The 26921-nt window shown below is 40.6% G+C and overlaps 1 protein-coding gene across 5 annotated transcripts in view; it reads right to left on the bottom strand.

Moving 5' to 3' along the window:
* Nucleotides 1-26921, bottom strand: part of ZNF451 (zinc finger protein 451) — a 72921-nt gene that overhangs the window by 37724 nt on the left and 8276 nt on the right. For 4 of the 5 annotated variants that reach the window (XM_064476607.1, XM_064476610.1, XM_064476609.1 and 1 more), the window contains exons 4-6: nt 6939-7064; nt 2530-2641; nt 259-409 (exon numbers count right to left, since the gene is read on the bottom strand). In XM_064476607.1, the coding sequence (XP_064332677.1) occupies nt 259-409; nt 2530-2641; nt 6939-7064 (389 nt within the window). Of the gene's footprint in view, nt 1-258; nt 410-2529; nt 2642-6938; nt 7065-15404; nt 25573-26921 lie in introns of those variants that run through there. The other variant, XM_064476611.1, reaches the window with a different exon arrangement.

Here is a 26921-nt window from a genome sequence, read left to right as displayed (position 1 = left end):
AAATGCACATTAAGGCAAAAGTCTGGTCAGAATTTTATGAGACATATTAGGATAGAATATCACTAGAATAATCTGACTTCAAGCTTTACAGAAAACCTAAGAAATGTAAACTAGAAAAAATTATAATAGCACAAAATGATGAGTTTGGGACATAAAGCTATAATCACAACGGCAGGGGTGCATCACGCTTTCATTTCACCGAAATCACTTTGTAACTCATTTCACCTTCAGCATCTCTATTCTGAATACCACGCTTACCTTTTCAAATGTCCTAAGAGAAGGTGCCCATTATCAAATTCCTTGTTACAGTGCATTATGGGACATGAAATTGGTTTCCCAGACACTCGTATTTGGCCTCCTCTTCGGAATGAACTTTTTGTTCCAGAATTAATTGTGCCTGCTTTGAGTCCTGCATCATTGGAATACAAATTCTTAAGTTTCTATTTCAGATACTTGTCCTTTGGACTGATAATCAAAATTATGAAAAATCAATGAAAAATAGGGTGCAGCATCAGCTAGGTAATCCTAACTGTAATTACATCCTTACACAAGATACAGTACTTATAAGTAAATAGCTATTTAGACGAGGAAAGCCATTAACATCTCCAAGAACATTATCTTGAGGAAAACAACTGTTTCCTTAAGTTCAACAGCCAAGAAACATCAAAGGTGAAATATATTAGAAAATCAGTTGCTCTGCAGAACCCCTATCCCAGCCTGCCTTCTTTTCACTTCTATGAGCTGGCAAAGATCCCTCCTTCTCATTCTTATTTTCTCTTTTAACTATCTTAAACACATTATAAGGCTCAGTTATATTACAGAGGATCTGGGATCTCAATGTCAAACACTGTCAAACAATGTAGCCGGGAGGGGGAAGGAGTGGAGAAATATGGAAATAAGTGCTCGTGAATTCAATTCACAATGAATTAAAATACTCTGAATCAGTCTGGAGGCCAGAGACTAGGCCTGAAGGGACATATTACTGGCCCAACAACCATTCTAGACAAGACTTGAAAGTGAGATAAACAATTCTTAGCAGAGATCTTGCAGATAAAGCCTTACAGTTCTAGCCCATTTTCCCTCTTGGGAATCTTCCCAAATCTACAGATGCCCCAGAATTATCTCTGGAGGTGAGGCTCAGGGATGTATTTAAAACTCCAGGTGAATTCTGATGCAGCTAAGAATCATAATTTCGAAGTATCTTTTCTAATATAGGCCTGGAATGCCAAATGATTCTTTTGTTTAGCTGAATGACAATCACACTTGGAAACAAGTTCTAGGCCTCTCTTCTGTGTTTGTGTGCAAATGTTTATGGCCCATTCTGGTATCATAATCAACCAACACTTCAAGAGCATCTCTGTGCTAGGCCTTCTTTTTAGGCACTGACACTAAAAAGGATTAATAAGCCTTGGTCTCTGCCCCCACAGAGCATGTCAATCTAGTAGAAGAGACAGACATGTAAACATATCAATCCAACTTAACAGTGGGATTTATGGGGCTGTGGGATCAAAGACGGCTGAGCAACCAAACTCAGGCAGAATCAATAAACTGAGCAACCTCTAGTATTGTGGCTCACCCTACAGGCAAGACAGACAAGGAACGAGGAAAAAGTACTTAAAAGGAAGGATGGGGCAAGGTGGGAGTCTGCCAGGCACAAACACACTTGGGAGAGTAAGAAGGAAATATAGCTTCAGGAAGTACCCAGGTGTCAAAACTTCTACAAGTTACTGAATTATTTTAAAAGTGGCAATTTGATTCTATTCAAAGCCCTCAGAAAACTACAGAACAAGAAGACATTGAGGTTCAAAGCTGAGCATTGCATACATTGATATTTCTAGGACTTTTAACAATTAAACTTCCTGCTGGACTAAACCCACAGCTAGAGGTTGCTGTGGCTATGCCAAGCCTTTAAGGGCTCGGGGTGTTCTACAAGACAGGCAAGAAGAGCTGCCACGGTGGGACTGAACTACTGATTCTTAAACATTCTACCAAATTATCTGGTGAGAGGAAAATGCTCCACAGTGACTCTTCCAGGAATCTCAGGTCCACAAAGAGTTAGTGACGAAGAAGCTACCCAGGGCTTCAGAAGGGCCTCCCGTGTGGACACTTCAACAAAATTAAGGCTTTGTTAGCTTGTCACAGATTGCACTGACAAATAAACAAGTAAACGCTAATTCTTTTAATCTTAGGTTAAATTCCATTTCCTTAGAGAAGCCTTTCCTGACCGCAGATAACCTGTTACACACCCTCTCCTATGTCTGTTTGAACTACTTCATGTAATAACATGTACGAAACCTAGGAATGAATAAATAAACAATATCTAATCAGCTCAAGGATTACTTATACTCAAAATATACTTTTGCCAAAGTAGGAAGACAATTGGTAAAGGAGGCTCCCTATTAAGTATCACTGAAACTAAATTTCAACACTTTATATACTTACTAGCCACTGAATAGAACAGACATAATGCCTTAAGGCTTCAGACAAGCTCGGTAACCTCAGTGTCCCACTCTGATCTCTAAAGAATACCTGGCATTTTTAACCACTGGTCCACACACAGTCTTGCTGCTTCAGTATCAGAATGTCCTCGAATAAATTCCAATTCTTGTAACCCATGGGCATGCTGAAAATCGACTTTTTCCTAAAGATATTAAGAAAAAAATCAATTAACCTATGATTACTAACCTGGTTTCCTTAAGAAAATGATTTTGTCACATCAACGGTCAGAAAATACTGACAATTCTTTATTCCTGTAACTCCACTGCTAGAAATCTATCCTATCTTATCTAAAGAGGTAGGTCAAAACTAAGGTTCATGCTCTAAGAGGTTGATTCCAGTGACAGCTAACGTTTGCACAAAGTTCAAAACAGCTTAATCTCCAACAAGAGGGTACTGTGTGCACATAGAGGGTGCAGTTGGTATGTGCATTTCATGAAAGTCATTAGAAACACTAACCAATGTTTTCAATGAAGTAGGAATATATTTTTGATATCAAGTAGGTTATCAATATTAAACAAATGGGGCCAAATATAAACAAAGATTATTTCAAGATGAAACCCTATCTGCAGTGAAGGAAAAAGGCAGAAAATAAATATGATAAATGTCAACGGCTACCTATGGAATGCAAATATGAATGATTATTTTCAATTTTAAACTTTCATGCATTTTTTCAAAGTCTCCATATTATAGTGTAAAGCACACAAGAGCCTGTTAAATATTTGTTCGGTGAATAGTACTAAAAAGAGCAGACACGCAGTAGCATTTAACATGTGCCAGAAGAACGCATCCACTGCCATCTATACCAAGGGGTGGCAAACTTTTCCCATAAAGGGCCAGGCAGCAAATATCTCAGGCTTTGCACCCCATATAGTCTCTTTCACAACTACTCAACTCTGCTGCTGCAGCACGAAAGCAGCCACAGATAAGATGCCAACAAATGGGCATGGCTATGTTCCAATAAAGCTTTATTTAGAGAAACAGGCAGTGGGCCAGTGCCAAGCACTAAGCCAGATGCTCTAGACTGTTTCAGTCTCTAAATCCATCCAGCTATGTTATCTATAAATCTACCTGCATACTCTCTAACCGTGTTGTATATAATAACTGACACTTATGAACCACTTACCATGTGCCAGGCACTACTCTAAAAGCATTTCAGATTTAATTCTCACAATAATTCTATGAGATAGGTACCCAGTATTGTTCCCATTTTATGACAGTAAAACTGAGGCACAGGACAGTCAAATAAAGTGCACCAGGATAAATAATAATGCCAGGATTTAAATGTTCGTTCTCCAATCTGATTCTAGAATCCATGCACTTAAGCAGTACACCATAGTGTATCTCAAAAAGGTTGTTACATTTGTAAAAAGAAATCACAAAGCCACAAACACTGGATTTGCAAGATAGAGGCCAGAATACTGAATGGCCTCGTCAGCAATACAACAGGATCTTCTATCAGGAAGGGGAAAGAAGAGAGACAGCAAAAGTCAAGACTTTAACCTGAAAAAAATCTTCTACACAACATTGTTCTAAGTATGGCCATAGAATAGTAATTCTCAAAGCTGTTAGTATGCATTATATACATTTTTTAAAATTCTCTGTAATAAAGTTAAGTAAATATAGAAACACTGGTTTCAATACAGAGTTTAAAGAGTTCCTTCAGCACAGGACTTCCAAAGCCTTAAAGCTAATGTACATGTGATTTTCCACGCAGTTTGAGTATACAGTATCTCAACTTGATAAGTCATCAAATACTTCTTTTCTCTCAAAGTGCATCCTACAGGATCAGTGTTCTGAATAACATGCTATGGGAAAGAAAATGAGTTTATCTAAAGAAAGCAATGTAGCAAGCCTCTGGTAGACTATAAAGACATTTTCTTATCTACAAAATTAAACCCTCTATCAAAGTTCTTTACAAAAATCTATCACAATAAAAACCCTTAAATTAGACAAAATATAACTGAGATTAAATATTACTGCATGCCAGCCAATAGCTTATTTAATTTTAAACTACTGCCAGTAATTAAAAATATACAATTTTTTAAAAGAAGTTCTCTGGCATTTCTTAGAATTGGGACTCTGTGGCTACACGTAGTCAATGCTCAAAAAACATTTGCTGGCTGAAATTACCCCCAAAGTAACCACTACTCCCCTCTACACACAGCTATTTCCACACACTTTAAGGGGACACCCCTTCTTACAAGTCATCTTGACTCCTGGAATATCAGTAAGCCGAGCTGGTCACTGCTCAACCAGTCAAGCACAACATACTTCCTCTGAAAGTGATTTATCCTGTGAAGGCTTTAATGACTGTTTTCTTTAAATCCTTTCCATCAGAAAAGGTGGACAATCCACTTTAATAGTGTGAAACCAACAATTCACAAAGGCCTAGGAGAGTTGGAAGACATTTTGCACTGTATCTATTTTAGTCACAGTCAACACCTACTAGAATTCCTCAAGAATTAGTTTTATTTCAGTTTCATTGTCTTCCTTTCTAGCTAGTTTGCTTTGTTTTTGTTTTCTGTCATCTAGTTTTTTTGGGGGGGGTTAATTTTTTTATTTTTTAACAACTTTATTGTGGTATCTGTCATCTAGTTTTAAAAAACAAGTTTAGAGAGAGAACCAAATAAGAAAAAAAATCATGAAAACAGCAAGCAATGAGCTAAAGCATCTGTGTGAGTCAGTTTCTCCCTTAGAAAAGAACAAAATCTAGTGAATTTACTGTTTACGACTGGTTAAACAAGAACTTCCTAATTTCAAAAAACTTTCTTCAGTGCTAAGGTAAAGTCTTTAATACACTGAATGAACACTTACATGGGTGAAATCTGAACTGCTGCAGGTGAAAAAATGTTACCTGTCACATCAGCAAGCAGAAGATGCTGCGGCCATCAGGCCATCGGCCACTACAGCCACCCCCTCAGTGAGCCCAGAGGGCTCGCAGGATGGAGACAGGCTGTGCGCCGCCAAGCCCGCGGCCTCTGCAGCCACCCCCAACACTGCGCCCAGAGGGGACTCAGGAGAAAGAACAGGGTACCGCACATCACAGTAGTGACTTCAGTGAGCCCAGGCTCTTACATCTCCCCATACGTAGCCTTGAGATGTCTGGCTTTCTTTAATAACTATAATCTTTTGCTGTTCTGACTACTTGGTTTTTGTCGCAAAACTCCTATATATCCTGGCTCCTCCCTTACCTCTTCAGAACAGTCCCTCAGGGTTATCCGAGAGGCTGCCTCCTGGGCATGCAGTCCTCAAGTCCACCGAATAAAACATAACTCTCAACTTTTAGGCTGTGGGTCTTTTTCAGTCGAGACCACCCCTGAAAAAAACCCTAGCTGTCAGAGTGACTGTAAGATTCTGAACTCATCGCAAAAGCTTCATTCCCTATGTGGCCGTTAACGCTGCCTGGGAAAAGAAGTCAGCAGCATCACTGAGGAAATCTGCAGAAAAAGACAGCTTGCAAAGCACTTCTCTCTCAAAGAGATTTTCCCCACGACCCATAAACAGCACACTTCACACAGTTTTGGAAAAGAATCTTCCTTAAAACTGAGTAGTGCTTCTGCCAGGAAAAAAATAATCCCTTTAAAAAAAAAATCACTAACGTATTATGCATTTTAAACATATGATTAGAATACTATGCTCTAATTTAATTGGTATTACATAAGGTTAAAAGTCCCCAAACAAACCTACTTCTGAATTTAAAGATTAATGTATTCCATATCAGATTAGAGACACTAAAACAGAGGCTACAGAAACACATAAATTCCTTCATAATAACCAATGGAACAAGGAATCAAAAACATAGATGGTAAAATTGTGCCATGACTTCTATTTCCATTTTTAAGCTCCCCCCAAGGAAGCTTTCTTTACCTAGCTTGTGGACATTCTACTCCTAATGGACACCTGTCGGTATTAGGGGAGTTCTTTAAGATAATTTTATTTGGTGTCTTGTAAAGCAAGTCAAGCTTTTAAAAGATTTATATCAGGCAAGATTCTAAATCAGGCTTCCTTGTCCACACAGCAGCTCTTCTACAACCCTGATTCAATAATCTGAAGAGACAGGTGGGAGCGAAAGTGGTCCGGCTTTATTCAGCAGAAAACAGTCTTTCACCGGCTGTATCTACAAAAGCCCTGATAAACTTGTGATAAAGTACCAGACACCCTTAACTGCTCATCAGCTTAAGAAATCCCATGATTTCTAATTCCCAAAAATAGAGTCCACTCAATTCTATTTTTCCTTTGTCTCTATTCGTATATAACCAGAATCCAACAAACTAAGAACAGATGTAAAAAGCTACCATGAATTGCTACTAAATCGGCGACCTAGAGTTCATGGTGAACTTGGATTCAATTATACATTTTTTGATTACACAAGTTTCTCCTTAACTTTGTATAAACAATTCTGTAATTTGGTAAAAGACCAATTAAAAACAGCCAAGTACCCTGAATGCTCTGTTCTTCTCTTCTTTCTGCTGCTTCTCCACTTCGACATGGCGGGCTAGACGAGCCAGGGTTAAAGCAACTTTGTCCTTCTGATGGTCGATGTGGTCTTTATGCGCAACATTACCCTACAATCGGAAAAAACAATTTTCACTCCTTTTAGCTAACAAATTAACTTTGGGATAGCATATATCCACTTACCAAAGAGCTACGGTGCTAAAGAATCATTTATTTTTATCATCATCAAATTTCTAAGAACCTGTCTTATGTGTTTTATATTCTGCGTGGTATTTTGTAGGTCAGCCAATCAGCCATCATTTCTGGTTTTCAAATCTAGATAAACTGTTTACCACCATTATTTACTGTATAGTCATCTGGATATTGAAAAGTCTGGCACTGCTTTGCCCTGAGCCTATATGGTACTGCCAAGCTATTAGTCCAGCCCCCAAAAGGTCTCATGGCACCCACACCCTTGGCTCTGGCTTTTCGGCAATGCCTGGACAGTATTTACGTAAGAGAAATTCTTGATTAAAAGGAACAGGAGGAGAAGAAACGTAACCATTTTGAAATACGCCAGAGCATTCTGTTCTTAACAACGCCTGTCCTCATGAGAAACTACTTCACAAGAACCTAACCGAACTGGCTCAAGACAAACAGGCAATTTCAGGCCACTCCAGCCATCCGTGCCCCGTGAGAGGAAGGACTGAGACGCTCTGGTGAAGCTCCCAGTCCAGGGTGCAGGCTCTCCACGACTGAGACTTCATCACACAGAACACCACCACTTTTGCAGACCTGACCACGACATTACTAAAGGCTCATCAAGCACACTTCCTTCTACCTGGTACAGCATGTCCACCTGTCAACGAAAAAATCACAGGGATACCAACGGGCAAAACACAGTCAGAAGTGTCAGGGCGAGCACAGAATGGCAAGCCTGGCAGGGATGCAGGACTCATCAGGCCAGGAATTAAAAACTACCATGATTAATACGCTAAGGCCTCTAAGGGAAAAAGCTGACCTCAGGCAAGAATAGATGTGTAACGAGACAGAAATCCTAAGAAGAACCAGAAGGTAATCAGAGATCAAAAACACTACAACAGAAATGAACAGTGCCTTTGAAGGCTCACTAGCGGACTGCGCACCACTGAGGAAAGAGTCACTGTGCCTGAGGATGTGTCCACAGAAACCTGCAAAACCAAAAAAGAAAAAAGAAAAAACGCTGAAAAAAACAGAATATCCAAGAACAGTTACAAAAGATGTAGCACATACATAATGGGAACACCAGGAGATGACAGAGTCAAAGCAACAGAATACCTGTTTCCCCAAATCAGTGCCAGACATCAAACCACAAATCAATCAAGGAAGAAATAAAACCTTCTTTCTTTGCAGATGACAATCATCTTCCTAACAAAAACAACATGCAAATAAAGCAAACAGCAGTCACAGGTGAAGTAACCTGTGTAAGGAGATATTTACAGCAGCTTTATTCATAATCGCCAAAACTTGGGAGCAATCAAAATATCCTTTAGCAGGCGAATGGAAAAATAAACTGTGTACATCCAGATGATGGAGTATTATTCAGTGCTAAAAAGAAATGAGAGGGGTATATAGCTCAGTGGTAGACCATGTGCTTAGCATGCACAAAGTCCTGGGTTCAATCCCTAGTACCTTCATTAAAAAAAAAAGAAAGAAAGAAATGAGCTACCAAGCCATGAAAAGACACGGAGGAAAACCTAAATACATTATTACTAAATGAAGTCAGTCAATCTGAAAAGGCTACATTCTGTATGATTCTAATTATATGACATCTTGGAAAAGACAAAACTATGGTGACAGTAAAAAAAAAAAGATCAGTGGTTGCCAGGGGTGAGGGAAGTGGGAGGGATGAACGGGCAGAGCACAGAGGATTTTTAGGGCAGGAAAGCTATTCTGTATGACACTATAAAGTGGCTACATGTCACTACACATCTGTCCAAACCCACAGAATGTACACCACCAAGAGTGAACCCTGATGTAAACTATGGACTTTGGGTGATAATGTGTCACCATAGGTTCACTGATTATAACACATGTATCACTGTGCTGGGGGAAGCTGATAATGGGGGAAGCTCTACATGTGTAGGGGGAGGAGATATATGGGAAATCTCTTCCTCTCCATTTTGTCTAGAACCTACAACTTTTCTAAAAAGTAAGCCTTACTGAATTTGTTTTTCAACTAGGAAGACTGGGTTACTAGCTAAAATATGACTCTTTGGGCAAATCAGTCATATATGTACAACCCAAATTTCATCTAAAGTGGGTAGAGTTGCAAATCAAGCAGCAGGTGTGATTTTGCAAGTACACAGAAGGTCCACTGAAGTGAGCACATGTAACAAGGCCCAACTGGTATTTTTAGTACAAGGCTACGTCCTTGCAGTAACAGATGCTCGCAGGATCACTGTGGGTAGAAGCAGTCCCAAACTAACTTTCTGACCACTTGGCCAGCCTATACCACTGCACCAGGTAGGAGGTAGCATTCTACTAACTTCAAAATGCCCTTTCACAAGTCATAGGGCAATGCAGCTTATTAAAAATGACACTCATAAAAAGCTATCTGAGCTCTGATCCTTTAGAATAGGCAAGTTCATCTGTTTTAAAAGCAAATTAAATTTACTCTTTACTCTTTGGGAAGATAAAAAAATCAGTATCTATTTCTTTTGGGGTTTTTTTTTGGGGGGGGTAGCTAGGTTCATTTATTTATTATTATTTTTTTAATGGAGGTGCTGGGGAATGAACCCAGGACCTTGTGCATGCTAAGCGTGTGCTCTACCACTGAGCTATCCCCTTCTCCCCATATCTCTCTATTTAAAATGTAGTTACTACCCTGAGAAGGAAGTTCAGAGTAGATTCAAAAAACTTTTTTTATTTAACAAAATTAGTAACATTTAAACACAGGCCTAGAGTGTGTTAGTTTTCCTGACAGAGGTGACTTTTTTTAAAGTTTTAAATGCTAGCAAAAGTCATGCTTGGAAGGCCAGGTAAACCAAGGTCATATTGACACATGAGATAGACAAGGTACAGACCAGGGCTTACCTACAAAGTACGTTGTTTTGTCACCACAACGTGAATATTCTGGAGACAGGGGGAAGGCGATGTTCTGGATTAACTAAAGTAATCCTAATCCAGGAAGGAACCTTGAATCAATGGTTCCACCATCATTTTCCCTTTTCCTAGGCCACAATAAAACTGCCATTCTGAGTGCCTCCTGAAGTTGTGCTCATATAGGAAGACTTTACAGGATATTTATTCCTCTTAAAGTTTACATTAAAGTACAAGTAGTGATTCTCTAATTTATAGTGTAAATTATAAATAAACTCTGGACACAAAGTTAAATGAAAATGTCAGAAATACAGCGATTATGCACCCAAAGGGAAAATTTTTTTGTAATCCACTAGCCACAACATATAAGTATGTTCCTAAAACTTTACTCCCTTCAAACTATACACATAGCTAGGGAGATAAATTATTCAGCCCTTTAACCAACATTTAAACTTTTGTTTGGATCTCTTCAACTTCATTCTAAAATTATTCTCCAGACCTAAAATTTTACCTTTTGAAGGTCAAGTAAGTATAAGTCATTTGTATTATTGTCTGTTAAAATTCTTTTTCTTATATTTAGCTATCAGTAGCCTGTTATCTTTTATTTAACTGTATAGTCACATCAACAACACATTTATGTTGTTTCCAACTAATTCCACTGATGTGTTTATTAACTTTCAAGACTTTGAAGGGCTCAAAAAACCTAAGAGCCCTGATGCTGAAAACAAACAGCAATTAGAATTGTGTTTGGGCTCCTTCTCCTTCCCCTCTAGGGGAGTTAGTTTCCATTTTCTTCTAAGGAAAAAAAGAAAAAAAGAATTCTGGTTACTGATCTTGAAAGTAGATTACTTAGATCTGGGAGACAATCTGTTGGGAGCAGATGAAAAGAAATGGTAACTAGAGAAAGGAGGAACTTTGACTTTGAAAACTTTGCCATTTAAAAATGACAAAATTGAAGTATTTTAAATAAGAATGTTTTTTCTTAAAGAGGGGGGAAAAAAAGCAAGTGCGGTGGCAGAGTGATATTCATTTAATATTTTCCCATCACAACCTTGGGTCTGGGGATCAAAGTTGCTGGGTAAAGCCAGCATTAGTAAGAAGTTATCTGTGAACACTCACTCTCTCCAGAAAGCCAAGTCCCCTGGACTTCTATCGTTAGTGATCCAAAATGACTTGGCCTCTAGATCTTACTGACACATTCCTCTGTGGTTCTGGGAGAACACACTGGCACTGAAAGGCAGAGGGATCATTGATATTAAAATGCCATGTTAGGGATTTTACCCACTGGGTCAGAGGCCTTATTTTGCATGGAAGTTTAACAAGTAATTCAAAGAATCAATGTGTTCAGAAACAAATTTTAACTTATCAGAACACAAGCAGGGAAATACTTACTGCAGAGCCAAAAGCTATGGTATTGTCAGGAACATGGGCAGAAAATGAACTGATTTCAGGCTGGATGAAAATCTCTTAAATGCTTCCCATAGAACTAAGATGAAAAGGGGCCACGGCAGTCTTAGGTTTGGGCATTTCCACCATCCTGTTAGTGCCACAGTGCTGAACTGTGATTTAATGTGAAATCACAAAATTCCAGGGCTCCTCCTAGGGTGGATTTGCCACTCTCTCCCAAAGCCTCTAGTCTGAATAAGGATTCAGGCCCTTGAGCTTTTCTAAGAAAGGTCAGCCTTTCAGGTGTGTAACTTCTCAAGTTAGAAATGGACTGGCTCTCAACGCAAGGACAATGGGCTTTCAGTTTCATTTAGAATGTTAGCAGCTGTGGGATCTTCAGTCACCCTTCTTGAAGCACTTGCTGTCATCACCCTGGATTAACTTCTAGGGAGACAGAGGTCTCTATTTGCCAGTATTTTAGATCACTCTCTGCATCAGTTTTTCTTCCACGCCCAGCCACTCCCATTGAGGAACTTGTGTGGGGTCATAACATAATTAAGGAGAAAGTTGTAAAGCCAGAAAAGGTTAAAAAGTAGATTCGAGTTTCAGTCCTTATGAAAAAAAAAAAGTTTTAACTAAAATGATGGGTTTTTTAAATGGGAACCAGAGGTATGATTCCAATGACACAGTCCAACATACAAATCCCATGGGTAATCAGGAGTTAGAAGGTTACAGAATGAGGGTCACACTGGGTCCAGGAAGGAAAACTGTTCCAGAACCTCAGGAGCCAGGTCTCTCTTCCTGCAGTCTGGGTCTCTCTTCCTGCAGTCCTGTCTGTGTTCATCCCTGGACAATAGGCAACTCTTGTATTTTCAAGTATACTCCACATTTTTATTTAAATCTTGAGGTGAAACACGTACAAAGCAAATTTGGGTTGTGTCCTAGAACTGGCAGTCAGATTATAGACACTGGTTAAATCTGAGTGCACATATCCACGGAAAGTAAGCTTATACCAGAGAAAGGAAGAAAGAACTGTTTTATTCTAGAGGACAATGTGTATCTTTTAATGGCGCTTCATACAGTTACAGCAAAAATCCCAAGTCTAGAAATATGCAACTTGGGCAGGAAAGGAAGAGCACTTTCTTATACTATCTAATCCAAAACAGTGGGATTCAGTCGGTCTACAGTTGGGGGTTGGTGTAGCGCAGAGGGAAGTCTGATACAGGATTCCCTTGTTTTATCAAGTAAGGGCATTTTTTAAAAGGAACTAGTATCAATGGTCAGCATTGTGTCTTTTCATTTCACATGAACGAACACACAAACTTAAGCTATACTTCAAAATTTCCCTTAGGGGTCTCATAACACTAGTTGCCCTGTTCTGATTTTTCTTTTTTTTTTTTCTTTTTTTTGCTACAGACCAATAACCACTTCAAACTTGAAATCAGTTCAGCTGAACTTGAAATAAGTTCTGACCGTGAACTCCCAATCCTGATCATAAAGGTCAGCAGGAAGCACAGCCAAAGAGAATTCCACTATTCGGGCAAAACCTCCCACAGTAATTAATACTTTCATATACTAATCAAGCTGATGAGCTAACCAAGATTTCCTGGAAACTACTAAAATCTCTAACATTGCTACTAAACTATGATCTGTTACGTGAACTATAAAATAAATGCATGCAAAATCATTAGACAGGGGAATTAATGACATGGCACAAAATCCCACTCACCAATAAAGCTATAATCTGTATCTATTTCAATGTCTTTTTTCCCTATCACTTATATTTGTTTTTAAGTGAAAATGATCCCGTTTTTAATTAAAATATTTAAGTAAAATCTAGAAGGCTATAAATCAACATGTTAACACTAGTTATTTGTCTAGAGTTTTTTCCTGTTTTAATCTCTATTTTCTAACATCTACAATCAAAATATGTAATAAAATTGTTAATAAAACTTCACTTACTAATAACAAGACTGTATAAAGTGTTGACCTCAGTCCTCTGAGAACATAATGGACTTGGTTGAAATCACTACATCATGCCTTATAAAAATGTAAGTTTAATGTCTATCCTTCATAAAAGCAGATGTAAATTTTGTATCTAAAAGGAACATAATCTATTAGTAAATTGTATTAACTTTTTCCGTCCAGGTTTTTTCTCTAGAAATGCAATGATTAGATTGCATTATTCCCCAAATCTAACAGAAACAGATATCAATCAAGAACTAGGGCAAGTCATTTTCAGTTCAAGAAGCTTAATGGCTCCTGGAAAAGTATTTTTACAGTTTTGATGTCAAACACCACTTCAACTTTGAAGCACTTAGCTAATACATATAAATAAGTATTTTTCTTTAATTTTTCTTTAATATATGCTTTAAAAAAAAACTCAAACCATGTGTATGACTTGTATTTTAAAGTGTATTTCAAATATTCAAAGTACATTTAGTCAAATTAAAAGTTGAGACTTAAAAATATTAGTTTATTCAGCTTTGACCTGACCTTCCTCTTTTCCTGTTTGCAATATAAATAAAGCAAGATTCTTAGCTTTTCCAATCACAATGGTAATTCCTCAATATTAACAAATTTACTCAAAAGTTAATTATGTTCCAAAAGAAATTTTTACTAGACCCTGAATTTCTGTTCACCTGACTAGTCTCAGATGAATGCATACTCAGAACTGACTTCACAGGTGGACTTCCTTTTAAAGTTCACCTACAAATGCCTACTTCTTGAACCATTCACTCTCAACCCTGAAATGTATTATGGTTTAGGAAGCCAAGTACCATACGCTTGCCAATCCCACTTTGTAGTTAAGGACTGGCTTGGTATCGAATGCTGAGAAAACTAGCTATGAACTGTTCTGTAAAACTTCCCTAAGAAGGTCTCATGAATAAATTTTCTCAAATATTAAATACAAGCAGGTCTTTCACTTCAAGGGACCCTTCTCTCATCTCCTCACCCACAAGTTGAGTTTCTAAGTTACTTCTTATTGCCCTAACTGGCTAAATAGTTTCCTAGAAATATTTGCCATGATCACATGAAAGGAAATGCAGAATTAAGAGTCTATCTGCTTTTGTAAAGCAATTTCCAGAAACACAATACTAGTATATATTATAATAGCCGTGGCACTGGACTACTCTGCGGCTTTTTTATGATGAGCAAATGATGTAAATTTTTAAATCATTAATCTCAAAAAAAGCACTCTAGTTCTTAAAGAACAAAATGATCAACTTTGACTTTTTCCACAGAATTACTTTATTAGAAATACGGCTGTAGTCACTGAACTTCCCTGTGAAGGGGAATCACTCTGCTCCATCTACCACACAGGGCGACAGAAGCTACGAGGAAGCACCTGTGAGAATAGTTACTACCCAGAGGCGATCAAAACCAAGTTCCCTAACTGACTCACCAAAGGCTTTTTTTTTTTTAACCAAAGGCACTTTTTTGGCTACTGAAAAAGCCAGTAATAAAAGATGAAGTCTGTAGGCGGGCAGGGTGGGGGAGAACAGGAGACCAGGACGTGGGATCACACAGAACCACCTCAGGCAGGGGCTTGTTGTTCCTCCCTCTCCTGAAGGTCAGCTGGCACTGACGGGTCAGAGGGGCACCCACTGGGGGGGGATCAGTTCCTCCATCATCTTTACCGGCTACATAAGGCATCCCAAGTTCAAAGAAAGCTCAGTGGTGCCACCAACTGTGAAAGTGGAATGAAGTGACTCTGCCAGTCAGCACAGCATCCATCTGACGAATGCACCTGGTCTGATGAGGCTTCCTCAAACGACTGCCTCACCTCATACAAGCTCCAGTTTCAGAGCCTGCTTACGGCTGCCCATTCCAAGGCCTTGGTCTGTTTGGTCTTATGAGGCTTATGCCCCCAGAGTAAGTTCTGTTTTACCAGAATCCCCTTGGCCCAACTCAGAGCTGAAACCACACCCGAAACAATATTTTAAAAAGCAACATTTTCCCCCCAAGAATTTTATAATCAAATACAGACAGAGTAGAAGAGATACACACAGCAAAGCAGGACAATATTTATTTACCATCTCCAGCAGCAAAGCTTTGGAACCAGGAAACAACCTTTTTGTACAAAGCAATCTCCTTCCCACCCCCAAACTGGTTATTGTTTACAAATACAAAGTACACAGAACATATGCTTTGCAGGAACAAATTTAAAAAGGACATATAGATACACCCCATTCTGTGAAGTACTACTCAGTTAAGGAGGCCAGGACCACCAAAACTGTTAAGTAAGATTCTTCCTGCACTGCCTTTTGGGCAAATCGCCAATATCTGTATTTGTAAAAATTCCCTCCCAGGAAGAATGACTTTGATTCTCCTTTGATACAGGACGCACACCCCACCCCACCTCCAAAAAAACAACCTTGGAACTTAGGAGAATTCTAAAGTATCTCCTAATATGAAGCTGTGACAAAGCAAAGGGGAGTTAACAGTTTTCTAACCCTGAGTGCCAATGCTCGACCTCTGGCACAGTAAGAAAAAGGATGAATTATGAAGGTGAAACTGGCAACCAGAGCAAGGAAACTCAAAGCAGAGAAGGAACGAAAAGGAAGCTGACAAAATGCGTTCTGGGTGCTGCTGGAGATGCCACTGGCACAAGGTTCACAGGCCCGTCTTCAATACACCTCCAAACTCCAATGAAGCAACATTTTAAGGAAACACCCTCATCTTCCCCAAGTCCACCCTCACATTATCTTCCAGCAGACACACAGGGAGATGAGCCATGTTCAGCCGCACTGAGAGCACACTGCCCACAGGTGGTCCTGCAGTGTGCACCTGCCCACCCATGACGGGGTGTCCCTCCCACTTCAGGAGCAGCACCCTCGTCGTCCAAGCTGCTCTCCACGGGGGCCCCAGTTCTTCTCCATTGCCAGAGCTGTCCCTGCGGCTACAGGTGCGCTGACTGAGAGCCTCCTCTGGCTCGGTTCAAGGAAGAAAAGGAATTGCTCTAGACGTGCATCGTGCACAAGCCAACTTCTAGACAGACTACTTCTATAACCTTACAAGAAATGGCTGTGCAAACTGGGCACGCTTTGAATAGGTAGGACCCAATACGTTCTCATGGGGAATTTATCCTTTCTTCAACCTAATCTCCTCCAACTGTGCCCATAAAGGCCGTTCCCTACGATTCTGAAACCACAAACACGATGTTCCCCACGCTTCTGCACACATTGCTTCCTTCACCTGATGCCTGGCTCCCGTTTCTCCACTAGTCCAACTAACCCTTCTCTAACCATGTTCCAAACCAAGCTCGAGCACTTGGTAAGAAAGGCTTCCTTGACCCTCTAGATGGGCCCCTCTTTTGTTCTAACCTCATTACAGGCATTCCTCTAAACAGGACAACTACATTCTACTGGTATTTCTTTCTCTTCTTAAGAGAATATACCATCTCTTATTAACTCCCAGTATCCCCAGACCCTCCTCAGTGCCTGCCTGCACATAGCAGGTACTGAAAAAGATGTTTTACAAATAAACAGATTGTTTCCAACAGAGACACAAAATGACAAAGTACCATCCATCAAAAACTGTACACATACCTATACACTTCAGCTCTTCATTCTATATTTTTCTGTTTCTTATCATTTCTTATGAGCGTTTCCTAGCTTGCACTTAAGAGACTACTTTAAATACATCTTTCAATGACTTAATCCACTGTTGGGCTTGTACTACGTGAAGCTGAATAATTCAGCCTTAAAAAATTGTAAACAAGGGGAACATGATGTGATGACATGAAATGAACTATACATGCTATTAAATACATCTTAAAGTGTCTGTATTTATATCAATACCATTCCATAGTAATAAGAAATCTACAAATGTGGGCAGAAACAGCCTAACTACTCAAGAAATGAAATCTGTATTGGGCTTTGAAGTTTTCAAAGCACTTCCAGGCATCACCTCATTTGAGAGAAACTGAGTCTCGGAGAGTAACTGACTTGCTAATAATCAGGTCAAGGTCTCTGATCTTGATCATGTGCTTTGCATCATTCCACCTTCCTTTCACTAAGCCAGTATCCTCAAGACACCAGCTTAAAAAAAAATTTAAGTGTACATGTGAAATGAAATGGGTATAACAAACAAAAAAAGTACAACAACAAAAACAAGTATCAAGAACCATGACTGAAATGATCAGTGCTGGAAATGAACAGGCTGCACGTCAGGATACCTGAAACAGAAGCCAAGAACAACGCATCTGAGTCCTCTTAGTCCAGCACAGAGAACCTCGATGCAAGAATTAAGGTTAGAGTCTCTGACCTGACAGGTGAAATAACCAGGAATTAGTTAATACGAGACATCAAGTGATAAGGGATGAGAGTATAGCCATAAACACAAAATCCAGGGAAGAAAAAAAGGTAGAATTTGTCAAATTAGCTTCTCAGAGAGGTGAAGACTTGAGTGGAGCCTTGAAAGCCAAATGAAGGCAGCCGAGTACAATGCTGAACTGAGGCTTGGGGGAAGAGAGTATATTCAAAGCTCGGTTCCACCACCTGAGCAAGATGCTTCATGCAGGTTCCATTTCCTCATCTGCAACCCTTAGGGTGATCTCTGCCTCACGAGCACCGTGCCACCAGCACAGGGCCAAGCATCCAGAAGCTCCACCAGGGAGGTTCTCCCCTCTACCCTTTCCCAGCTAGGAAGATGACAATTACTGGACCCAATACTAGCGTGGAGCTTTCAAAGTCTGTCAAAGTATATTTTTGCCAAAAGTGAAATAAAACAGGAGCAATTATAAGCCATTAAACAAAGACCAACACACATCCAACTCTGTGCTAAGAATCTAAACGAGACTAATTACAAATTAACTATATTCTACCCACGGCAGAAGGGAGTGGGCTGCACACCCTATGGCAGGAAGCTTAGTCTAACTGAACGTTTTTAAAATGGAACTGAAAGTTTAACACTGTATTTAGTGACCTGGAACATGCTTTTCCCCCATCAACCCCATCACTGTCGCCTAATTAAAAGCGGTACAGATAAAGGGGCCACAAACATGACCGTTACTCAGCACATTACTACACTGGAAATCAAGGCAGTGCGAAACACAGCCATCACAGGTAAAAGCGGGACCCGACAGGAGGTCTAACCGCAGCCCTTACAACCGAATGCTGTGACAGAGCCACTCTTACGGGGAATGAAAGAAAACGGAAAGCCCAGGACAGCTCATGGGGAAAAAAGCAGCGTTTGGAAGGCAGTCTTACAAAGGGACTACTAACAGAACTCCTAACACCTGAAGCATTCAAAGTCAAAGTTTTTTTTTTAATATTACCAGATATAAAGTATTTACTTTCACTTCTACCAAGGAATATCCTACTCAGGAACATGAGAAAACGCAATACAACTTGAGAGATCGCCAAAGTCCTAAAGGAAACTACAGACCACCTGAGAACGCCTACTGAATTCTTGACAAGGGATAAGCAAATTTAACAGACCATTTGAAATTGTTAACAAAACCAGTAAAGCCCTTATGACCTAGATAAACTGATTAACTTTAAGATACAGTATGTCAGAGCTGAACTATTCATGGTGATGGGCTTAAAATTTTTATGAGAGAAAAGATGCAACTGACCAGAAACTACATGTAATAATACATTTGTATAAAGACTATGCAGAAATGAGAAAATAATACTACCATTAAACAAGAAGGCATTAACTGATGAAAGTTCGATAGCCAAAGAATAGTGTGAAAGACTGGACTGGTTACTTTAAAAAAAAAAAAAAAGGACATTTTTAAGAAAGAACTAGAAAAATCTCTTACAATAATGCTGAAGGCATTGTATTTAAACACACAAAGCCACATGAAAATCCTGGCTAGTGTGTACTGGTAGAATAAGAAACACAGTCCACATCAAAGAGGCTAGGAAGATCAGACATCCTGTGAGAGAGAGGTGCCACACAAAGGGGAAGAAACAATCAACACAAAGAATGAAGTAACTGATATGGTAACATCAAAAGGACACGGTTGGACTGTGGTCACTTCCAGACACATCCCACTGGAAGCAACTATCACTTCCAGTAGTAAGATATCTCAATGGTACCAAACACTGCTATAAAAAAGTTTTTCATTCCTATAAAATCAAGCAAATGAAAAGACAAAGTAGTACCAAAATATCATCCCACTAATCAATACAAGAAAAAAAAGTTCAATAAAACAATATTCTCATCACTCATTCAGGAAGGGAAATTACATAAAGGAATATTTTAATGGCTTATAAAACTCATTATATCCAGGGAAATAACTAAAAGATTTGCATTCAATACAATGATCATCATCAGTTTACTGATAACTTCCAACTGTATATTTTCTAAAGTGAAAAATGAAGACCTGTTTGGTGTATCCGCTAATAAAAAACTACAGAGAACAGGTCCAGCCAACTGAAGGACATGCATGAGATGCACACAGCTATGACGACCAATCACTGGGCTAGCCGCTAACACTAAGTAAGGAATGGTAAGTTTCAGGAGACAAGGGAACCTAAACAGTGCAAGTCTGGGCAAAATATGCCTCACATTAAAAAAAAAAAAAAAAAAAAAAAAGTTTTCAGTTATTGCAATCTTTAAACTGTTTCTACAAAGATCTAATCCGTAACTTCTCACCTTCACCAGAATCCCAGTCAACAAATCATGTCCTCAAGAATACTGAATTTGGCATTTTAACTCTGTTCCTCCATGTCATTTAACTCTGTAGCCAACTTCACAGCTAGAAGGGATTCTGGATTGCGTCTATTCCAACCTCCTCATTCGCAGTACCTGAGAGGTTATCCTGGATGGAGCAGGCCCTTGAGGACAGTATCAGTCATGTCGCTCAGGTATCACTCAGTACGCTATCAGTGTAGTACTGATCCATCACACTACATAGCACCCAAGCGGCCTGAGCTTATGCTCCCCTCAAAATGCCATTTTGAGGGCTAAGTAAATGGAATTATACTGCTAAAGAAGCTGCCACACAGTAAAAAGTTCAAATGCCATGACACTGATAAGGAAACTGTCATACAAACTTAAAAAAAAAAAAAAGATAAAGTGTCAGCAAATTTACTGCTTTTTCCTAATGTCTTTGTTTCTTCTTACCAAGTAAACATACCCACTTATCAAATATAAGTAGTGTTACCATGGCTAAGAACAAGGTCAGGTGTGAGAAAATCGATTCAATCAGAAACTTAGAACCTACAGATAGAAAACAAAGCTGTCTTAATGCCCAGAAAACTGAGCCAATCACTAACAACTAAAAGAACTACTGTGAAGTTATTTAAATAAAGGGGGAGGGACATACTCTACAACCTTCTGAAATGGATCAACAGTGCTGTAAAGAAAACAAATTAGCATTCAGAAGGAGAGTACATTTAGATAGTGCAATTGTACAGACGATGCATAAACTACTACAAAATTTAAAATCACGGTACAGAATTCACATAAATATCACTAGCAACATACGCAAGATATTCCAATGTTAAGTTTTAAACAATAGTGTGAAATTTAAAAAGGCACTTCAAGAACAATGAATGGAAACAGCATTTCCGTGTACACACGGTAACTACAAGAAATCATCTTGTCTCCACATACATTTTACATCTAGTCAAACAATAACACTTTGAAGTAAAAGGATCATTAGATGCATCCCTTTTGAGAACACCAAATTGTTCAACTCGTGGTGACTCCACGGCCTCCTAGAAAACCTAGAGGTACCCCAGCTGACAGAGGCTGGCCTGATGGAGAATCTGTCAAAGGCCCTGCACGGGGCAGGCACGTTATGAAAACGTGTTAGCTGACTAATTCTGAGTTCCACACACTACTGCGGGTGTCTACTGGGGCTGCTTCTCTAGACCAACCCCCCATTCTTAGTTTTGTAACACCATCATCATTCCAGTACGCTAAAGACTCTAAAATACAAAACAAACAGGAAGAGACCAGTCTTGTTTCTCCTACAGTCAAAAGACCAGTATATCGCTAGACCCACCCCCAAGCAACACCAAATCCTGTTCAGAAGCGAGAAGCCCAGCTACCTGACCACCAGTTCAGTGATTGCTCAATACCCTTTTTGTTTTCAGGAAAAATCTCTGGAGATGCCTGGGCACATCAGAACAGGAGAGCAACGCTACTTATCTTTCACTGAGCAACGTAACGCAAAAGGAAGAAAATGGCAATCCCACTTTATAAGCATGCAGGACAGGAGGAGGTGTCCACCAACAATGTGAACGTAGCCAACCCTACTCAACTCTACACTTTAATGGTTACCATGGTAAATTTTATGCTATGTCTTTTTTTGACCACAATTAAAACTAAAAAACTTAAAAAGGAAGAGCACATTAAGTGGAAATGCCAAAGCAGTTTCAGAGAATCAGGGCTTTAAGCATCATTTATTCTGGCTTGATTTTTTAAAAATAAAGGTACCTCAAAAGTCATCAAGTTTGTAATCCAGTAACACCTGTGTGCAGCCCTACAGAAACGTGCCAAGCGAGTTCCCCAGCGGCTCGTCCTTTCACAGAAGAAACTACAGCACCATGTCCAGGGCGCACCAGACCGCGGAACTGGTGCCGCACGTATCATGAACTACAAACACCTTGCTATGATTCCTCAGGCCCTCGTTTGTTTTCAGATAGTCATCAGTGCTCTTCGAGAGCTCAATTTGAAAGACAGTTTCCAGAGCACTAGCACAGACCTAAAAAAGTAGAAAACTGTGAAAAATATAGAGAAATTAAAGGGAATTGTTAACTCTAGACATGACTTGACCAAATTTGCCAAGAGGAGACTCCACCAAGACTGCAGCTTAAATTTAATCTACAAATGGGACAAAAGAATCAATACAGTACCCTGAAACTACCTGACAAAATAACTTCTTCCAAGCAGGGATATTTGCGTCTTCAACCTCTATAGCACAAACAGAGTGAGAAAGAAAAGCAGACAAAAAGGGTGCTGAATATGGTTAGGAGGGGGAATGAGCTTCCAGTAACTATGAAACAAATGGGGCACCCGGGAGAACGTCAGTCACCACTGCACAAGACCCATGGCGAGAAACAAAAGCCACACAAACCCTCAAACAGCGCTCTGTTCCACTAACAGCAAACTCAAGAATACCACAATCAAGCAGACGGGAAAAACAACGCACACGTCTGACGAACCAAGAAATTACAAAATTCTGTCTGTCAATAAATTCTTTTTCCTATTTGGCCAAGCAAATAATACTAGATGATGTGCTCAGACCCCTCAAATCTGACATTTTCTCCGTTTCTGAAGTCACGTTGCAAAGACCAGGATCTAAGGGCTGGTATACATACAGCCACTGCCTTGAGATTGAAGATACTGTCGGACATGTAAGTGAGGTATCTGCTGCCAGTTCCAGTATGATAGAGAAATATTAATGCAAAGAATTGGACACAAAAAGATAAGCCGTCTCTCACGGTTAAGAGTCTGACTAGATTAAGGGACCAATAAACCCAGAGTATGTCACTGAAGTCTTGACTTCAGACTTTCAAGAAATCGTTCAAGGAGATCCAGAAAGAGAACTGTGTGAGACGTTCTCTTTCCAACACCCACAGTTGTCCTCTACATCTTAAGCATGTCTCAGTAACATCGAGATTGACAGCATCCCACTCTATTACGATAAGAAGGCCGGACTGTCAGGCATGTTTGGAATTCTTGCTCTTTAAAGAGTTCAGATTTGCATGCCTGGATGGTGTAACATCCTTAATTTCCACAGCACTAATGTGCATATCGTTTTTGTATTTAGAGTGTGATGAATTATCAAGTTCAAAAAAGTGTAGAAGGCAGTCAAGGTCATTTTGGCTCAAGGCCCGGATTATCCTGAGAGAACACCATGACTGGGTCTCACAGCCTGCTGATACACGGAGCTTGCCAGGTCACAGACCAGGAGTGACGACTAGAGAACTCTCTCACGTGCAGCTCTGAGTGGTGGGTGACTGGTATAGCAGGCCTCAGTCTTGCTGAGACAATTTCTGTGAAAGTTTCTACAGAGATGTCACAGGTAGGAAAGTCTTCTTCCAGCCGGTGTCCACAGCAGACTTGTGACATCTAGCCATCCCACTGGAAGCAAACTGGATTTGGCAAATTTTGACTTGAATTCCACTTCTTGACACATAGCTTCAAGGCAGATTCTGAAGTCTCACAGAGCCTGAGAGTAGGACGGACCCCCGGTGAGCTAATTATCCTGACAAAGAGATTATAAGAGATTTGTCACTCTGTGAAGATCTGACAAACCAAAGCCTAAACAAGGAAGCACTGACGACCTAAAAATGAAGGATTTGCCTCTGGTGTTAGATCTAGTAGCAGGTTATTTCCAAGTTCCAAATCTGCTAGTCCTCAGTTTATCAGCAAGATTTTCCTGAGGAAGAAGTCGTCGTATTTTCCCTTAATCACAAGAGGACTCAGATTCCTGAGTCCCCTCCCTCGACTTATTCTGGACTAGAAATCACAGGTAAACCCTTGTCCGACCCTGCTTAAAGTCTCTACTGCTCAGTTGGCCAATAAAGCATGAGTCTCTTTATTATCTACTTCATTCCAAAAGTCTAGAAGTCAACTGTCAGCTGTGACAACTCCAGACAAACGTTCAGTCTGCGAGGTGGCCTCCCACCCGCAGACCCACGTGAGTGGGGAGGAGCAAGTAAAACAGGCAGCATCTCAGATGCTACGCGGCTGAACGTGAGCGGGTTACTAGTTCTTGTACCCGTGGCGTTCTGGAGAGTCTCCCTTCTTCCTGTATCTATAGGGGTGGTTTCGGGATTTGTACCAATCCCCTCTCGAGTATCCTTTACTGTGACAGTGTGCTTTCTGATCATGACTATAAAAGTATCGATGTTGGTTATAGTACTTGTTGTGGTCTTTATAGTCATTTTCTTTTATACTGTTTTCTTCAGCAACAACAGCATTGACATCTTGCCCAAAGAGGGAAGTACCATCAAAGGGCAAGTGTGAGATCTTCTCCTGGGTCTTCTTGGTGAGCGATGTGAGTCGGAGCCAGGCTTGCCTTCTGTAGTCTATCGCCATCGCCATCACTCTGACCACAGAGTCCATGATGTCCCTGGTAGTACAAAGCTGCCAGAGGCCTGCATCCATACCGTCTGATATTATACACCTCGCTTTTCCACGATCAAACTCTGGGTCGTGGACCAGATCCTCCATGTCTTCCCAGAGTTTACGCTGGTACTGAGTCATGTAGGCCATGTAGCTAGCAGCCCGGGCCGCAATGGAAGCGGCGTGATAGAACCTACAACCCATGACCTCCATTTCTTTTGAGGCAGAATCGAGCGGAGACACTGCGCTCCCTCTTCGGCTGTGCGCCAGCGCTTCTACAATGGGGCCCCCGGCGGGTGGATTCGGTTGGAAGGGAGAGGTATCCTTGGCCACAGGATATACCCTGTGTCCCATGAAAGAAGAAGGATGGCAATCAGCAGGGTCTTTGAAAACCTCAGTGGTGGCAATTCTCAGAAGAGGATGCAGGGGAGGAACCAAACGTTTCTTAGAGGTCACACAATCAGGCTTCCCTTCACATGGTTCCGCTTCAGACTGCAATGTGACTCTCTTTATAACTCCTCGCTGCTCCATTCTCTTTAAGAGACCTGTGAAACTTGACTGACTGGGGTCAGCTGGCTGCCCTTTGTCATCGGCAGAGGGGGACTTGCAGTCAGCTTCTTCTTCCACTGTGGATAAATGTTCTTCCTTGGAGGTGGAGATGTCCCAAGGAACCGAGGAGTTCTCACTTGGCCTAGAATGATGAAATCTAAAACAGCTCCTGGACTGCAGGTCCCGTATCACTCGGGACATCTCAGCCACCTGTGTCTGGAGATAGAGGATGGCATCCTGTCCGTGCTGTGAAGCTGAAGACTCTACAGGTAAATCCTCCTTGACCTCTGAAGAGGCCAAAGATTCTTGGGGGACCAGAAGTGGAGATGAAGGCAGAGTCTGATAACTGTGTGATGGTTTAAGTGTCTCTGTCTCAGAGATCTTAATATCGGAATTATTTGGATCATTTTTCTGGTTCTCCAATGGGTTCTCAACAGAGGAAGGCTGAGAAACTATCCTTTGTGGACTGCTGGTGCAACTCCCAGAGGAGGAGCTGCTGTCTCCAATGGAAAGAGGAACACTGCAGCTAGAGCACATTTCTGGGCGATGACTCTCAGAGGATGGCACCTTAGACTCAGGCATTCTCTGGGTTATCCACATGAACAAGAAAACCAAGGAAGAAAAAAAATACGCTTTTAATATGTTAACTTTCAAGTGCAGAGATGCATGTCCAGTAAGTAGAACTCAATTTTTTAAACTATTATAATTAACAACAAAAGTTGCAATCCACTACAAGTCAGCAAGGGGACCGCCGAAGTCAAACCCACACGTTTTTACTACCCCGAAGGCCCGATACAGCTACTGGCATTAAACTGGCGCTCTCTGTGAAAAAGGAGTCAAGACGAGCCCAGTTTGAGCGGTGCCATGCCAGCCTACAGCTTGTCCCCACTGCTAGAGTAAGAGGGAGCGCGACTACTGGTGACAACAGTGTTTTTAAAAATCTCATTCAGCATGTGTAAGTCAACAAGGAGACCTTAATAAGGGCAGAGAACTTGGAAAAAGTCCCATCGAGAGGAAAAAAGTTTCTAAAAGTCCCCCACTGCAGTTTTAAGACCCTTTAAAAATTCTCTGATTCGCTTTTCATGAAGAACAAAACGTTTCAGTTGCATGGTTCTGCTTAATGGTTTGTAGTTTTCAAGGAGCTCACGTATATACCTGCTACCTCATTTCAGCCTCACAACAACCCTGTGAGGTAGGTGTCATCCTTATGTGATAAAGAAACTGAGGCCAAAAGGCTACTTAATTTACCCAAATTCACAGAATTCATAAGGAGTAAAGTAGAGACGAAAACCTAGGCATTTTTATTTCAAGTCCAAGTCTCAATTCCTTGTATCATAGGGCAGGAAGTTTTCTGGCCACCTGGAACGCAGAGCCAGGAGTTCGCTAACCCAGCAAGGAAACAGTCCATTAATAGAAACCTGGGCCAAGACAAATGAAAAACAAGATTGCTACAAAGGGCTCGGCTACCCTGGACCTCAGAGTGAGGGAAGTATTAGTTTAAGAGTCCAACCCACAGCCAACAAATCACAGGTAAGAAAGAAGACTCCAAATATGCGGGGACGGAGAGGGTGAAAAGGAAGGACGCCCGAATGACCCATAACCCTTCCCCGCATTCCATTTCCTACAAGATCTTCGCATTAGCTTTCTTCTAAGATAAAACCAATTTTCTGTGGCCCCATGGTTCTGGGAGAAAAGGACCCACTTCTGCAGGGCACCTGAGGAGAGACAGGAAAGGAGAAGGGAGCCAAAAAGCCTGCAGTTTTTATCCTATTTCCCTTTTATCAAGATGATACCTCCAAGGCTTAGAACTTCCCTGTGTCACGTAGCCCTTTCACATCCTCACTCAAGGTAGAGTAACAAAACTGGGAGTAGGAGAGCTCCAGGCCAAAGGACCCTGAGACCACATCTTCCGGCCCATCCTAACAGCAATGGGA

Source organism: Camelus dromedarius, chromosome 19, assembly GCF_036321535.1.
Source record: "Camelus dromedarius isolate mCamDro1 chromosome 19, mCamDro1.pat, whole genome shotgun sequence".
In the NCBI taxonomy this organism is placed as follows: Eukaryota; Metazoa; Chordata; class Mammalia; order Artiodactyla; family Camelidae; genus Camelus; species Camelus dromedarius.
This window is presented reverse-complemented; position numbering and strand designations above follow the sequence as displayed.